The 16377-nt window shown below is 38.5% G+C and overlaps 1 protein-coding gene across 15 annotated transcripts in view; it reads right to left on the bottom strand.

The window, feature by feature from the left end:
• Positions 1–271: 271 nt before the first annotated feature.
• ZMYND11 (zinc finger MYND-type containing 11) overlaps positions 272–16377 on the bottom strand; it is a 118711-nt gene continuing 102605 nt past the window's right edge. For 12 of the 15 annotated variants that reach the window (XM_058532310.1, XM_058532316.1, XM_058532322.1 and 9 more), the window contains 8 exons: positions 16107–16162; positions 14435–14512; positions 13423–13541; positions 8292–8499; positions 7801–7869; positions 6716–6988; positions 5932–6117; positions 272–2577 (listed from right to left, as the gene is read on the bottom strand). In XM_058532310.1, the coding sequence (XP_058388293.1) occupies positions 2455–2577; positions 5932–6117; positions 6716–6988; positions 7801–7869; positions 8292–8499; positions 13423–13541; positions 14435–14512; positions 16107–16162 (1112 nt within the window). In that variant the 3' untranslated portion in view covers positions 272–2454. The remainder of the gene's footprint in view (positions 2578–5931; positions 6118–6715; positions 6989–7800; positions 7870–8291; positions 8500–13422; positions 13542–14434; positions 14513–16106; positions 16163–16377) is intronic. The other 3 variants (XM_058532315.1, XM_058532317.1, XM_058532323.1) reach the window with 1 other exon arrangement.

The following is a 16377-nucleotide window of genomic DNA, read 5'->3' as shown; positions in this document are numbered from 1 at the left end:
TCAAATGTTTATTGAATAATTTTCTATTTGTATGTTCAGCCTAGCATAAGGGTTAAGGAAATGGGCTTTATAGTCAAACCTGAATTTTTTGAGAACTGGTGAGAGTATTTTGAGTCTTTCTGAGAGCTGGTAAAAGTAAATTCAACTTAAATAAACGTTTAAGTGAATGAATTATTTTTAACACACTGATTTTATATAAACAGTCACCAGTGGATAACCCATAGTATATGATCATCATGTGATACAGTCGTGTTTGGTTTGGTAGGGGAATGGACTAAATCAACAATTTATTAAAGTTGGTCTTTTTAAATACATTTATTAACCAATGTTAACACATTAAATGAATCTATATATTGCTAGTCAGAGCAGCTTACAAAATGCCAGAATGCATCATAGAACTGGACAGCCACAATGAATAATTACAATGTGCATAGTGGCTAAGCTCAACACCTTGATATAGCTTTATGATTTGCAGAAAAATTTTTATAATGATTCCTAAAACAATCAATTGTAATTTTACCTAAAACTTTTACAAAACCAGGCCACAATCTCTTTTTTTAATTTTGTTTTTTTTTTTTTTTTTACACACAGTTTTCACGCTGTAGTAGATTGGAAATGTGCAACCGTGTCAACGGAGACAAAAAAGCCAAAGTAACACGAATCTTACTTTCATGCAGCTATCAGTTAAATAGTACATATTCTGGAATGATTTTACACCAAAAATATTTCCACAATAACTTGCTCTCATAGGGGTGGATCGAAGTTTTAAAACTTGAAAAACAATCAGAGAAGGTAAGTGTTCTTGGTTACGACGTCTCCATCAGACCACAGCACCGTGGCAACACGGACTAACCACACAGCAACAGGAGGGAAGGAGATGCCAAGTCACTGCCCGATTCAGGGCCGGGTTGAAGTGGGGCCCCCGGGCACCATCGGGCAGTGGCCTGTCGGCTAACGTGTGTCACCACCATCTGCAACAGCATCAGGACTGGATGGACGATTATTTCACAGAAGACTGAGTTACATTTTTATCTTTAGAGTGACCCTGACAAACCTGGAGAAAACTTTTTAAAAGGTTTTTCTCCTGATTTCTTTCACTTCCATTGTGTGTAATTGCTTTAATAAATATCAAAGGTCTAAATAAATATTTACAAATTATTTCTCTAACCTTAAAAAATAACTAAATGATAAATGGCAATTTGACTTGGTCTAAGATCAGCCTTTGAAAAAACATAAATTGTGAGATTTTTTTTTTAAAAAAAAAGTAATTTAAGTTTTCCTGGCTATATTTTATATATCTATGTATAAAAAATCATTATTCAACTATCGATCCATTCCTATTGGTAATGCTTCTTAATCCAGACATTCCGCAAAATACAGACTTTTTACAAATCACGGCATCTTTAATACAAGAAAATTAACATGCATTATTCTTCAATCTGTGTACAGTGATGGAGTTCATTAGTAGGCAATGACCCATTACTACAAACATAACGGCTTCTGTGAAACTTAAGTGCTTTCTCTCCTTTCAGTATTAACTTACAACATATGAGGTGACACCAGATAATAGGCAATCAGATGGTATCTGGGGAGGGAAGGGAAGCATTAAAGAAATTTGTATGCCTCATCTATCATTTCATGTATGGAGAAAGGTAGTTTTTGGCTTTTTATTTTATATTGTTTGTTTATCTTGATACAACCACTCACGGTAGGACAAAGATGAAATGTGCAAACTTTAAAATTTAAATATTCATTTTCTCTAAGATCCAGCTCAGTAAAAGATTACCCCAGTTCCCTGCAATTTTAAACTACAAGATCAAAGCTAATAATTTGTTATAAAAGTTATATATTGAAAAGAAATAATGAAAAACACAATTGGGAAATATTTACGAAAAAATATGCAGGACTAGCACCTGCTGTGTCAACCCTGTCCCCTAAATTCAGTCACACGCCCACCGGCATAACCGACAGACAATGCCTCCAAACAGTAAAGTAAGCTGAACAAAACCAGCTCAACAAGGGTAAGAAATAAATCTCACATCAAGGTAGTACGTTTTATTTCTGAAACAGTCCTGTAGTTCTTACATTCAGATCTACTTTAAATGTTTCTTTGTTAAACTTACTTGTATTCACCTGTTGGTTTTTAAAGATCTGTTGTTTAAAGGTTAAAATCTCTGTAAAACCTAAAAATGTTTTAAAATTTGCTGAAAATGCAACAAATTCTCACTTAAAATTTATTTAAAATAATACCCTCCACTGATGTTACTTTTACCCCCTGAAAAACTCCGGAGGAGCATTAACAAAAGATTTAAACTACTGTGCAAAATTTCTTCACGAAAAGTGTTTAAAGGCTGGTGCAAAATGGGAAGCAAATTCTAAACAATTTTGGCTTCTTGGAAACAAAAACCGCTGTGTCTGAGGAGAGGGACCGTCGGCGACTCCAGGAGGCTGCCTTCATCTCTTCCGGCGGCAGGTGCGCTTGTGCTCGGCGTGCCAGTGCTCCTGCTGACACTTGATGGAGCAGTACGACGTGTTCCAGCAGCAGTGGTACATGGCCTCCTCCTCGCAGTTGTAGCACTGCAGGCGAGAGACCGGGACCAGCATTACACTCGGGGTTCAACGCATAGGAAACTGGTGAAAACAGAAGACTTCTGAAGTCGTGCTCTTAAAGATCCTTTTGGCTCAACCTTAAAACACATTCTGATGTTCTTGGTGATGTTAGTTTATGCACCGAGCAGCACAGCAGGAAACAGTGGACTAGTCAGTCAGCAAATTCGAGCTTACCTGGCACAACATCAACCTTTTCCATCTCTACTCGGTCATTCCCACCAGCACACAAACATAAATAATTTCTATTTTCTTTAATAAGTTTTGAGAAGATTCTGGGAAGAGGGCAGAGAGGGAAGCGCTGACCCTCACCTGGACACAATGCACGGGTAGAATCTGTCTGCCGTAACTATTGTGGAACTCGGGAGTCTGCTGAAGGCCCTTTAATTCCGTATTTCAGGAGCCAGACATTAAAGACTAGCACATTCAAAACCAAGTGTATATAGAGGAAAATTAGGAAGTTAATGTGCATGCCCCAGGAAAGGCTCAGAAAAGATGTAGGAAGACATCTGTTTACATCTCAGGCTGATCCTTGGCGCAGAGACAGCCTACAACAATCAAAAAAAAAAAAAAAAATACCTAGCAAACCCTGTAAAGGGGGAGAAAATGAGTTCCAGAGGTATCCCATTATTAGATTCAAATGTCCAGTGTTCAAAAAAATCACAAGGCATATCAAGAAACAGAAATGTATGACCATTGCAAGGAAAAAAATAAATCAACAGAAACTGTCCCTGAAAAGGCCCTAATGTAGATACATTAGACAAAGACTTTAAAACAACTATTAAAGATGCTCAAAGGAAGAGGTGGAGAAAGTCAAGGAAACAATATGTGAACAAAATGGAAATATCAATAAAAAGAAACAAAAAAGAAAATCTGGAGGGGAAAAGCCCATTAAGTGGAATGAAAAATCCACTAAGGGGATTCCAAGGCAGATCTCTGCAGGCAGAAGACAGGACAACGGAAACTGACAAGTCTGAGGAAGGGAAAAGATTCAAGAAAAGCAGAGCCTAAGGGCCCTGCAGGACACGGGATACCATCCAGTGGACTAAGATATGCACTGTGGGAGTCCCAGGAGAAGAGAGGGAGAGAAGGGCAGAGAGAAGACGTGAAGAAATGATGGCTGAAAGCTTCACAATCTGATGAAAGATAACGAATATAAATATCCAAGATAGGGGTCGGCCCGGTGGCGCAAGCGGTTAAGTGCGCGCGCTCCGCTGCAGTGGCCCTGGGTTCGCCGGTTTGGATCCCAGGCACGCACCAACACACCACTTGTCAGGCCATGCTGTGGCGGCGCCCCATATAAAGTAGAGGAAGATGGGCATGTATGTTAGCCCAGCGCCAGTCTTCCTCAGCAAAAAAAGAGGAGGACTGGCAGATGTTAGCTCAGGGCTGATCTCCTCATTAAAAAAAAAAAATATCCAAGATGCTCAACGAATACCAAATCAGATGAACTCCAAGAGACCCACATCAAGACACATTATAACCAAACTTTTGAAAACCAAAGTTAAAAGAGAATCGGGGGGGCCGGCCCCGTGGTGTAGCGGTTAAGTGTGCACGCTCCGCTGCTGGCAGCCCGGGTTCACATCTCGGGTGCGCACCAACACACTGCTTGTCAGGTCATGCTGTGGTGGCGTCCCATATAAAGTAGAGGAAAATGGGCACGGATGTTAGCCCAGGGCCAGTCTTCCTCAGCAAAAAGAGGAGGATTGGCATGGATGTTAGCTCAGAGTTGACCTTCCTCACAAATTAAAAAAAAAAAAAAAGAATCAAGAAAGCAGCAAGACAAAAATGAATTGTTACGTACAAAGGATCATCTATATATATATATACACACAATGGAATATTATTCAGCCACAAGAAGGAAGGATATCCTGCCATTTGTGACAACATGGATGGACCTTGAGGGCGTTTGCTAAGTGAGATAAGTCAGACAGAGAACGACAAACACTGCCTGGTGTCACTCATATGCAGAATCAAATAAACAAATAGGTATGATGGTACCAACTTCAGCGATTTCACAAATGGTTAAGTGCTATAAAGAGCAGTATTATAATTCTTTACTATAGCCTCCTCTTTCATTTCCTTGATTCTTTAGTAAACTTACGGGGTTTCTTCTAGAAAGTCTAGTGCCCACTTTCTAGATTCTTCTTGTCTCTGCGTGAAGGTAGAATTACAGATGTGGTGTTAGGGCGTTGTGCTTGTTATTATCTTCAGCATACCTTAATGCCCATCTAGTGATATTTATTTCATTATTCATTTGTTTTTCCTACCAAGTTATCTTCATAGATTCTTCTAAATTATATGCTAAGTTTCCCTTTTCCTTCTTGCCAAAGCTTTCTTTATCACAATTTTTATAATGTTTACTTCCCTCATGAAACATTTACTTTACATGTATTTAAGGACTGTCTTTAGAATGTAGTCTGGGGCCGGCCCCGTGGCTTAGCGGTTAAGTGCACGCGCTCCGCTGCTGGTGGCCCGGGGTTCGGATCCCGGGCGTGCACCAATGCACTGCTTCTCTGGCCATGCTGAGACCACGTCCCACATACAGCAACTAAAAGGATGTGCAACTATGACATACAACTATCTGGGGCTTTGGGGGAAAAATAAATAAATAAAAATTAAAAAAAAAAAAAAAGAATGTAGTCTGGATCAAATGAAGAATCACAAAACTTCATACAGTAATTCATTAAAATTAAAACCAAGTTATGAGCTTTTGTGAGCAAAACTTCTTCCCTGCCAATTAACTGAGAACCTTGGTGGTGGAAGACAAGAGTCACAAACAGGACACAACGAAAAGTGAACTATTCGCCAGATTCCAAGTGGAGTTAGAGACCAGTGAGATGTGACTGTTATAATGTACGAGTAATCCATTTCTTAAATAGAATCTAATGTGTAGATGTTAAGTGAAGTAAAATCTGAAAATCCTTAATTTGCTATTGTGATATTTATATTTACAATTTCACAACTTAGATATTACCTATCAGGAGTTACCAAGCAAAAGTCAGGGCCAGCCAATTTATCCAAATAAAATACTGGCATAGATGGAGAAGCTATATCAGTTAGCTGTACTAAATACGTTACGTACTAAAGTATCATAACTTCAATTTAACAAAATACTCTGAGCAGTACACTGAGTAATGTGGGATCTGGAGTTGAGATTATAGGACTTTCAATAAAATTTTTAAAATTTAATTAAAGCTGACAATTTCACATTTATTTCAGGGATAATTTTTGCATATGCTACACATATCTTTCTGAATTGACCTTCATCATACCTGTAGCACATTTTCAGAGACTGGATTCTAAGAAAATTTTGATATTTACCCACTGCTTCTTCTTGGTCTGAGAAATTAGTTGTTTGTGCTGTGTTGCTAGCTTCTTGATTTCTTCCACAAATTCTTCTTTGCACTTCTCCTTTACTTGTTTACATTTTCTGTCCATCTCACCCTGCATATTGGCTACAGCTTTATTTACAGCTTGTCTTTTTTCTTCTTCCATTTCAGAACGCAGCTGAAATGAAAAAAAGTTAACTCATAGTATGTCAGCTCACAATTTATACAGACAGCTACACTTAAAACCTTCATACACAGTTTCTACTTAAATGATGTGCCTCTTTCCTTTATTTCATTAAGAGCTATAAAAGATTCAGGTGAGAAGGGGGCTGGCCAGGTGGTGTAGTGGTTAAGTTCGTGTGCTCTGCTCCAGTGGCCCAGGGTTTGTGGGTTTGGATCCCGTGCGCGGACCTATGCACCACTAATCAAGCCACGCTGTGGCAGCACCTCACATAAAAAGTAGAGGAAGATGGGCACAGATGTTAGCCCAGGGCCAATCTTCCTCTGCAAAAAGAAGAGGATTGGCAATGGATGTTAGCTGAGGGCTAATCTTCCTTACTAAAAAAAACAACAAAAACAAAAACAAAAAAAAGATTCAGGTGAGAAAAGTACTATTATTACCTGAACTATTACAAAAGATGATTTATCATATTCCTAGTTTTAAAAGGCAGTGACCTGGTTGATGCATAAGTGAAAGATGCTAAATCACTCAGGAAAACTAATCACGCATCAGGCTGGGGTGTCAGAAGGCAATACCCACTCAGGGGCTGCTCTACCTTTTCTAGAGCTTCTCGAACAACTCTTTCAGTTTCTCGCTTGTGATCAGACTTCATTCGATCTTTAAAGTCATTGAAAATTTTGGTGTACTTGTCGTGGCACAAGCTCTGACACACTGCATCACTGGTAGTCTGGGTGCTCCTATGCAGCATCCTTGGTGAAGAGGCACTTAACTTCTTGGTCTGAGTTGACACTGAAACTTTTTCGATTGGCTGAGGCATGGTGGGGATTTCCTGGCTGGAACTCACTGCTTCAGTTTCAGGCTCTGGTTCCTGTAAGATAAGGAAAGAACTTAGATGTAAAACAAGGCCATGTAACTCACCAGTTCAAGAACAAGCTCCAGCAGGATAAAACACAGTGCTATACATAACTAGCCACGTAATAAGGTGCTATCAAAAACTATGTAGTTAAGATGGTAAATTGTTATGTGTATTTTACCACAATTAAAAATAAACAAAAAAATGAAAAAATCCATGCGATTAATAGCTACAATAATTCTAAACAGGAACTTCATTCAATTTCATTACATAATACTATGGTTTTTGCTTTTAAAATAGACTAAACAAAAATTTATCATATAAAATATAAAATCATTATCAATTTATGGTCACTTCTTTGGACTAGATTAATAAATTTCCTAATATCCTAAACCATTTCTCACTGAATATGTGTTTGCACTATGCCCAGATTTACACTTGGTTTTAAAACATGCCCAGATTACATAATTTAGAAAGGCTGAGCTTAACCATAGTTTCCTCCAGTTTTTAAATGTTGGCCTGATTCATTGGATAAACACTTTGTTTTTAATGCTATGAGAACATATCAGAGTTCCAGGAAATGCAGCAAGGTGCCCCCCACTTAGCCAGACTTGGCCAGTGGATCCTAAATCGACATGGAGACCCTCAGCACACGTGTGTTATTCTAGTGACGGCACATAACGACAGGAAGGAGACTGGGTTCAAACCTGGTTGATATTATCTGATTGATGGCAAGGCATTTCACGTTCAGGAGCATTTGTCTTGACCATAACTGAAAACATTTCCCGTTTCAACGCCACCTGGACACTGCAAGGCGGGCAACTTACTTCTTTTTTGGGTTCCACACTCTGATTACGTCGTCCTTTCTTTGCTCTTGGTTCTTGAGTCACCTTTAGCTGTGGGCATCATAAAAGTAACAGCATATTATTCCAGACACCATGAAACACTTCTCTGCTGAAAATACTAGCCATGGACCCACAGGCCAAAAGTGAGTAACTCGCTGCCTTTTGCATTAGCTCATCCAAAACCACGCGGTTAGCACTTACTGAATTACTGCTCTGGCGCGGATGCTTGAAAGAGCTAATGTGCCTTCGGAAGGGAGCAGGGCACTTACTCTCTCGCAATGGCAGGGTCAGGATCAGGGTTGTTGGTGGCTTATCTGTTTGTTATTTGAACTGGTTTCTTTTGCAGAGCACTTTACAAATGTTTATATGAAAGGAAGGAGAAACGTCAGAATCTCATTACAGTGAGTGTGAACTGATGATGTTCACAGTTAGAACACCATCAACGGGCAGCTTCTCTCTGGGACACCACGCACCTGCTCATTACTGGTGGAGGAGATACTGGACTCTGCCTCCTCCTCCCCTCGGTCCTCATTCTTGGACTTCCAAAACCGTCCTTCACGAAGGAAACGCTGATGCAGTTCCAGCTCATCACAAGCCTTTTTCCACCCCATGCTGCGCTTAACGTGCAGCCGATGAACATTGACTGTGATATCCTGTATGTTTTCAGAAGGAATCCAGGCCCTACGAGCAACATTTGAAGGCATAGTCAGAAACTTCCAAAACGGTAGTGGACTCTGTCCACGGTAAAGTACGATTTGCAGCAATTCCATTTACTGAGGCTGTTAGTTACAGCTTGAATAAAATCTCTTACCAAGTAGAAAACAGGTGAGGTGACTTTTGTTTTTCACAGTCATCAAAGCCAAGTTCTCAGAATTGGAGGGATTCACAAACACCTCAGAATTATTCACGATTTTCTTTAACCAGCTTAGCTTGAAATAGTTCATATCTACATTTTTTTTTTTTTTGTGAAAAAGATTGGCCCTGAGCTAACACCTGTGCCAACCTTCCTCTATTTTCTTTTTATATGTGGGATGCCACCACAGCATGGCTTGATGAGCGGTGTGTAGATCCACGCCTAGGATCTGATCCCGTGAACCCTGGGCCGCTGAAGCAGAGTGTGTGAACTTAACCACTATGCCACTGGGCTGGCCCATATCTATATTCTTCATAAGTCCTTTTCAGAATGTTACCCCTTGTTGTTTTGCATACTATAAGTTACTCAAAATCTAGCTATTTGCATATTAGAACTACAGAATCATTTGAAAATGCCCAGAAATTTTTATGAGATGCATATATATAAAAAGAGGGCATCTAAAAACTCTTACCTAGTAAGTGATATTTATATCACGTCCCTAGTCATTAGATGAACCATGACTGACAAATAAAGAAGTGTTTATACCATTTAGCAACAAAGTGCTCAGCCATGAATGCAGCTTTAAGTGTCTCTGAATTATGTGTAATATTGACCTAAAACTAGAGAATGGAAAACTATTTGGTTCTATTGGGAAGAATGCTAAAAATTCAATACAATTTTCCTGGGCACTAATCACTTGACGGGACTTTAATTAGCATCCATCCAGTGTGTTGTATTAACTCAAGAGATGCTCACTGTGTGCCAGTGGAAGGCACCACAAAGCTACGACAGTGAATGGGGCCTCAAGTGTTACTGCCTCATTTGACAGTGGAGGAGACGCTGCCCAGACGGGGTTAAGGTACGCTGTTAACAACAGTGGGAGCCCAGTGAGGGCACTCACGGTGCCTGACTATGAGGACAGCACTTCTACGTACACTGCCTCGGCCTTTAAGGGTCTTACATTTTTGTCAGAAGGGACTGAGAGACGATAATGCAATGCAGCATGTAGTCAAGGTGATTCATAACGTACACTTTGAAAAACTAAACACTAATGCAAAAAGTGCAAATGAAATTTTGCTTGTGGAAGAGTTCCTTGCCATTAGATCTTTAAATTAATATTGTATTTACTCTTGCAGTCAAGAAATATTTATTGAGTGCCTATTATGTACCAGGCAATCAATACAAGCATTTTAGTTCACTTTTTAAAAGCAGTGTGTTTTTGAGAGAGACTTCTGTTACAAGCCGTGCTGACTACTGGGAACGAACTTGTGACCTATGAGACTATTTTTTCCCCTTAACTTAAATTATCTTTCTATCCCTTGGATATAATAAGACTGATTCACATCTATTCATACATACATTCCTGTTCTCTTTTCTAATGTAGTAGAGTAATCAACTCCATTACTATAGATAATCAGATTTCAGTTCACTGGATATGCAATCCGATCTACAAGAAAATAAAAATGAAAAAGGCAAAAAACACCCACAATTTAGATCGAGTCTAATAAAAAGAGGTATAGTGTAATTTGGCTATATCTATACATCTGTCAATCCCGAATGCTCGGAATATATGCAGAATAAAACGACTCAGTGATCTGACGGCAAATTAACTCAAAACGTTCTACTTCTTTCTTGCCTGCACCTGATTTTCTGCCAGCTCTTCTTGGCCTGTGCCACCCCAATCTCCAACTACATGCAGCACAAAGATTAAGCTCTGTTTACATGATCAGACTTTATCAGCAAATTTTTTTTTCCTCTGGCAGGTAAAACCTTGCAAATCCCACAAAAACCCCACTTATATTTAGTGGGATCACAGTCGCCTTTCTTCCTAGAGTGTTACAATTTGCTCAGGGTCCAGGGAAGGAACAGTATGTTTTAAGCATACAGAAGGGACTAGTTGGAAACCACTTATTTGTTTAAAATTTTTTTCTCCCACCTACATGTAAAGAGATGATGAACTGGCAAAAGAATATTTATTGGTGGTGATCGCTGCATAACGACATGAATATGTTCAATACCACTGAACTATACACTTAAAAATGGTTATGACAGTAAAAAAAAATACATATATATATATTTATAAATGAAAACTTGCCACTGGTGGCCCTTACTGGCCACCTCCTTTTGGTGTATAACGTTGCTTAAGTAATTAAAAGTCATGATTATAAGTTTTATGAAGTTTGTTTTTCAATAAATCAAATATTCCAATATGACAGAGTATAATTTTTTAAGTCTGTCCTCATCCCCCATTCACTTCAAATATCTTACTGGACACACTGTAGCCGGGAAAAGCAAAGGAAAAGATTCTGGATTGATAGTAAAATTGCAGATCTTTTATTTTCTAAAGTCAAGTCCTTACAGTCCCACCTGTCCAGAATTTTTTAGATAAAATCTTCCAGAAAATAAGAAGTGTGGAGGAAAAAACCCTCTGCAAGTGTATTTTATGTTTTAATTCTCTCTTCAGATGACAAACTCAAAGGCCTCAAGTAGATTAGTTCAAATAGTCTTTTAAAATTTTTTCTTCATAGTACACTGAATGACATAAATTAACTCATTAATAAAAATCACTCACGGTCGAAGATAATGTAAAGCTGTTTGAAAATTGATGAAAAAGAAAAACATACAGGCAAAAAATTCTGATTATCAGTTGCTCTTACCTAGTAGTATGGTTTTAAAAAAAATTACTGAATTCTTGGTTTTTCTAAGTTAACTGTGTTTTATTTAGTGAAATTTTAAAAACTGAATCAAACTTTCCCTGTTGTTTGCACATTCGTATTATAATGCTAATCTTTACTGAGTCTTTGCTCCACAATGGGCACTATGCTTAGGCCTTCCTATGTAACAATTTCTTTAAACCGTACAAAAACTCTTACGAAATAGGTACTGTTGAGGCCCTTATTTTACAAGTGAGGAAACAGGCTCAGAGAGACCAAATAACTTGTCCAAGACTGGAGTAAATGATGGCACCAGGACACAAGTCTCACCACTCGACCTTCCTGGTGTCACCTCAGAGATGGGTGGTTCTACAGAGAGACTGCCCTTCCCCCAACTGTGGAGTGTGCACCGCCTCCCTGCTGTTCTGATGGGAAACTGAAACAAACTGAATATGATGCACTGAGCATGGAAGATTAAAAATTACCACTTAATAATCACACAATTAAAACATTCATTTTGTACTGAATTATGGTATGATTATTTAATTAATGTTCCTTGCCATGATAGCAATGTCAGTTAAGTATGCATCTATCTATGAAAGAACAGAACTACTTTTTTGGAAATTTATACTATTCATAGTTTTCTTGTAACTAAACTTCTATTTAAATTAAATGAAGACCAAGTAAAAATTCACTATGGAGAGGAATAAAGTCCCGCATTCTATAGCTTCTCTTAAAAGTAATGACAGCTGCACAAGACCCTTATCCTCCTGGCATGATAGAAGACACTTCATGGATTGTAAATTTAAGTCCTTCAAAGTATGACTTTTAGATCAGATAGCTGACTTTTGGCACTTTTTCCCTTTATTTTAATATCTGTGTTAAATGAACCCTAAGAAATCACATGTGAATTTTTATTCTTATTGTGGCTTGATTAGCTGGACTCATTAATCTCTAAGTCATATCACAGTTCACAAAACTTGAGTTCACATTTTTAGAGTTGATGGCATTAGTGATAACATCATTTAGGTCAATGTTTTAGGCTTTCTAATTTTCAGTGTTCAATAAATGCTAAGGCCTTCACATCACAATGAAGGAGGTAGCTATAATTTTATAGTAGTATAGTTCAGCATTCTTTATATGAAATACTTAACTATGCACAAATAATTTTATAATAACAAAAATAGTTTCTCTTCTTGGGATATACATATATTCTTATATTATGAAAATGTAAATTTTTAAGCTTTGCTGTATACATCTCCCTAGCAACAGAAACTTTAAAATCTAGATTGGAAACAATGCCTAGATTGGAGTTAGATGCATATAATTTTTTTTTTTTTTGTGAGGAAGATCAGCCTTGAGCTAACATCCATGCCAATCCTCCTCTTTTTTTTTTGCTGAGGAAGACCGGCCCTGAGCCAACATCTATTGCCAATCCTCCTTCTTTTTTTTTTCCCTTTTTCTCCCCAAAGCCCTAGCAGATAGCTGCATGTCACAGCTGCACATCCTTCCAGTTGCTGCATGTGGGACGCTGCCACAGCATGTCCGGACAAGCAGTGCACTGGTGCACGCCCGGGATCCGACCCCGGGCAGCCAGCAGCAGAGCGCAAGCACTTAACCGCTACGCCCCTGGGCTGGCCCCTAGATGCATATAATTCTTAAGCACATGTACAGTATTCACATATTTGCTTCCATCACAAGACTGACACACCCTTCTACTTTCCAGTTGATGGTTTTTGTCTATGGCTTTAACAACAGCGCCTTGAAAAGATGGTGGAAACAACTGTCATGTCATCACAATACTATGAAATGCACACACTCCGAGAACCTTCCACTCCACTGCCACTAGGAAGTCAGTCCCAGCGCATTAACATGCCTCTGAATTCAACAGTGTCAGCTACTGAAACTGTCCTGGTTAGTAAACAACACCTGAAATATACCCAGATTGTTAGCTACCTAGTCCAGTTATGTGCTGATCTGTTTCCTCAATTTAAAAGAGACTTCATCCTGTTTCTGAGGGAGAAGCCATCAGGACACTGGTAGCGGCGCGACTCCTCAACAGCTCAGCTGCGACTGCAGCGCACCAATCGTGATTACCTTTGGTGGTGGTGACCGAAGAAGCGGACGTCAACCTGATTGTCCTCTTTCTGCATGACTTTGGCTGGCCAGAATCCAAAACCTTTCATTTTAGCCCAAACCAGTTCATGATTAGGTATCTGGAAATAAAATGTTTTACCATGTCATACTACTTTTAAAGTATTAAATCCAAGTACATCATTAATATTGAACTACTTAGTCAAGTATAATCTACTATTTTGAAAATATTTCTTTTCTAACTCCTAAACACATAGACCTGTTTTTTTTCTGGAACTGATTTTGCCTCAAGAAAAACACAAAAAAATAAACATTTGCATAAGACTAGCAATAAGGACATTCATTTCTCAGTAGAGACAGGAAAAATATTCTCTTGGTAGCCTGTAGCACTGTGGAATGAGGTGGTCGCTGAAACCAAAGGTGTGTGAAAACAGTGCCAACAGATCGCCCCGGCCGTGCAATCCAACGCCTGGGAGCCTGTGAGAAAGAGGAGGGCTTTACGCCCTGCTCCCGGCTTACCAAATCAGAAATCCACATTTTAATGAGACCCTCAAGAGCCTGAGGAGCACAGCACCTCTCCCAGACCACGGTCTCAGGTGGCCTCTTCTGCCCACATCATTGAGGGCTGCCCCAGAACACCCACAGGCTTCTTATCAGCACCCTCCTTGAAATGACACCATTTTATGGGAAATTACACAGTTATAAACATACATAAAGCCTTACATTTCTTGCGAAAGAACGAGAGGAAAAGCAAAAGTTCACTTTATTATATATTAAAGGACCCAGTGTTTACTCTTATTCTTCAGATCCTCATTTTAAAGCAAGAAATGGATAACAATCCAAGTGTTTTTCCCATGTTTCAGTTTTTATACTCATTAAAACTATATATGCCGTGATACAAAGAAGACTATTTAGGAAGGATTATAATCTTTAAGCACATTGGAAATAAACTTCCTTAGGGCAGTACATCACATACTTAAGAGGTAAAAAACAAAAATCACAAAATTTCACATACACAAGGATAGCAGAACCAATTGTCAGGACGAGCATTTGACAAATAGAAGCAATTCTTACAAAGCTGTAGTTCATCCAGCTGAAAAAGAAAAGCAACTATTTTAGCCTACATAAAATATACGAGGGCATTAAATTATATAAAATAGATCCATATAAATTAACATTCTCTTTCATGTACATAGTCTTAAATTTTGTTCGTTAAACTTAAATTGCTAAGTTTTCAATAAATAATACTGGAAGAGCCTGCCATTTTCCTGTTTGAACCATCCCCGTGGTCCCAGATTGCACTTAGAATAGAAGACAAATTCATTAGGAGGCCTGGCAAGCCTGACCTTCCTAGCCTAGATGGTGCCGCCTTTCCACCATTTAGCACTCAGATTAATGCTATTTCCTCAGAGAGGTCTTCCTGATTACCAATAACAGCAATCCTTACTTTGCCTCATTCTCCATTTTAGCTCTTGTTTTCTTTTATAACATTTTTTTACAACTTATATATATTTTGTCTGTTTCTTTTTTTGAGTCTCCCTCTTCAGAATACTGCTCCATGAGCAGGAAGCCAGTACCATGGATCACTATTTTACTCCTCCTAACATACCACATGGCATATAATTGACACTCAATAAATATTTGTTGAATAAAAAAACAAAAGTCAAATTTGAAATGAATTCAAGAAATAAAATTTTTTATATAAATTGAGACACTTCTGCAAAGACAACATGGTTACAGATGAGTGCTTCAAAAAAGAAAGACCACACAAAAAAACCTCTCCCTAATATGTACAGGTCCCCCCCCCCACCGCCGCTATCTGAAAGTAGAGCTTTCCTATGAAACCTTTTGCAGGCCAAAATGGTGTAAAGTGAAGAAGCAAGTACCACTAATCTATACGGGAAAAATTTTTGACTATTCCCAGACCCAAAAAATAACCTACCAAAATAAACCGAGATAAAGCACAGATGCTCACAGCTCAAAGCTATGGCAGTTGATGGTGAGTGTAGTTCCCGGGGAAGGAGCCTGGCGGCGCCACTCTCGCTGCTTGGGGTAGGCGCTGCCTCAATAAGGGCTCACTGCAAAACAAACGCGCTAGACGCTATTTTCACCTTTTTTCTGTAAAAGCAAAAATCCTCTTCGGCTTTCTTTCAGTTAGCGAAAACAGGTACTAATGTAGGTCTTTCATGAAAGCAAAGTGGTGTAACTCAAACTTTCAGATAGCGGGGGACACCTGTATTCCATTTACTGTATAAATGTGAACTTTGTTGTCTGGCTGGTTTTGTGCCTGTGTAGTCTAGTAGGAACTCAAATTTGAATCTTTCATTCAAAGAGGGTAACATTTATTGAGTGTCTGCCCAGTACAACACATTTACATGCATTGTGTAACTAATACTCTTAAGGTATTAGTATCAGTACAGAAGAGAAAACAAAGTTTCTTTGTAGAAGTTACTTAGTAACTAAATCTAACTCCCAGGATTTCTCTGAGAATAGTTCTGCCAGAATTTTTGTCCCTTCTGTTTGCATTATTTCCCATGTATGTTCTGTTTACATTATTTCCCATGTATGTTAAACATGGAAATAAAATTATATTTAAAGGAAATGGCAAAATTAAAATGTATATAAGAGTGGAATTCTGAAATAATTTGGAATATAGCAAGAGTTTAATTATCAGGCATGGATAGTACCTCATGACATGTGTCTTTATATAGCATCCTTGCTATGTCAGCTTGCTCACTTTCTGCTGTAATTAAAGACAGATAATATCCATTACCAGTAATCTAGAAACACAAGACTATCAAAATTAACACAGTTATTTAAATTTCCTTTCAGTTTGACAAAAGTGGACATATACCATTTAAAATGAAAATGTATATTTTAAATAAAGTTCAGGCAGCAAAATAAAATTCTGTAGGCAGCTTTAATTTTATGTCCAGTGTAACACTAATTCTATAGGTA

The sequence above is a fragment of the Diceros bicornis genome, chromosome 36 (assembly GCF_020826845.1).
Source record: "Diceros bicornis minor isolate mBicDic1 chromosome 36, mDicBic1.mat.cur, whole genome shotgun sequence".
Classification (NCBI taxonomy): domain Eukaryota; kingdom Metazoa; phylum Chordata; class Mammalia; order Perissodactyla; family Rhinocerotidae; genus Diceros; species Diceros bicornis.
The sequence above is the reverse complement of the archived record's forward strand: the minus strand, read 5'-3'. Positions and strand labels throughout refer to the sequence as shown.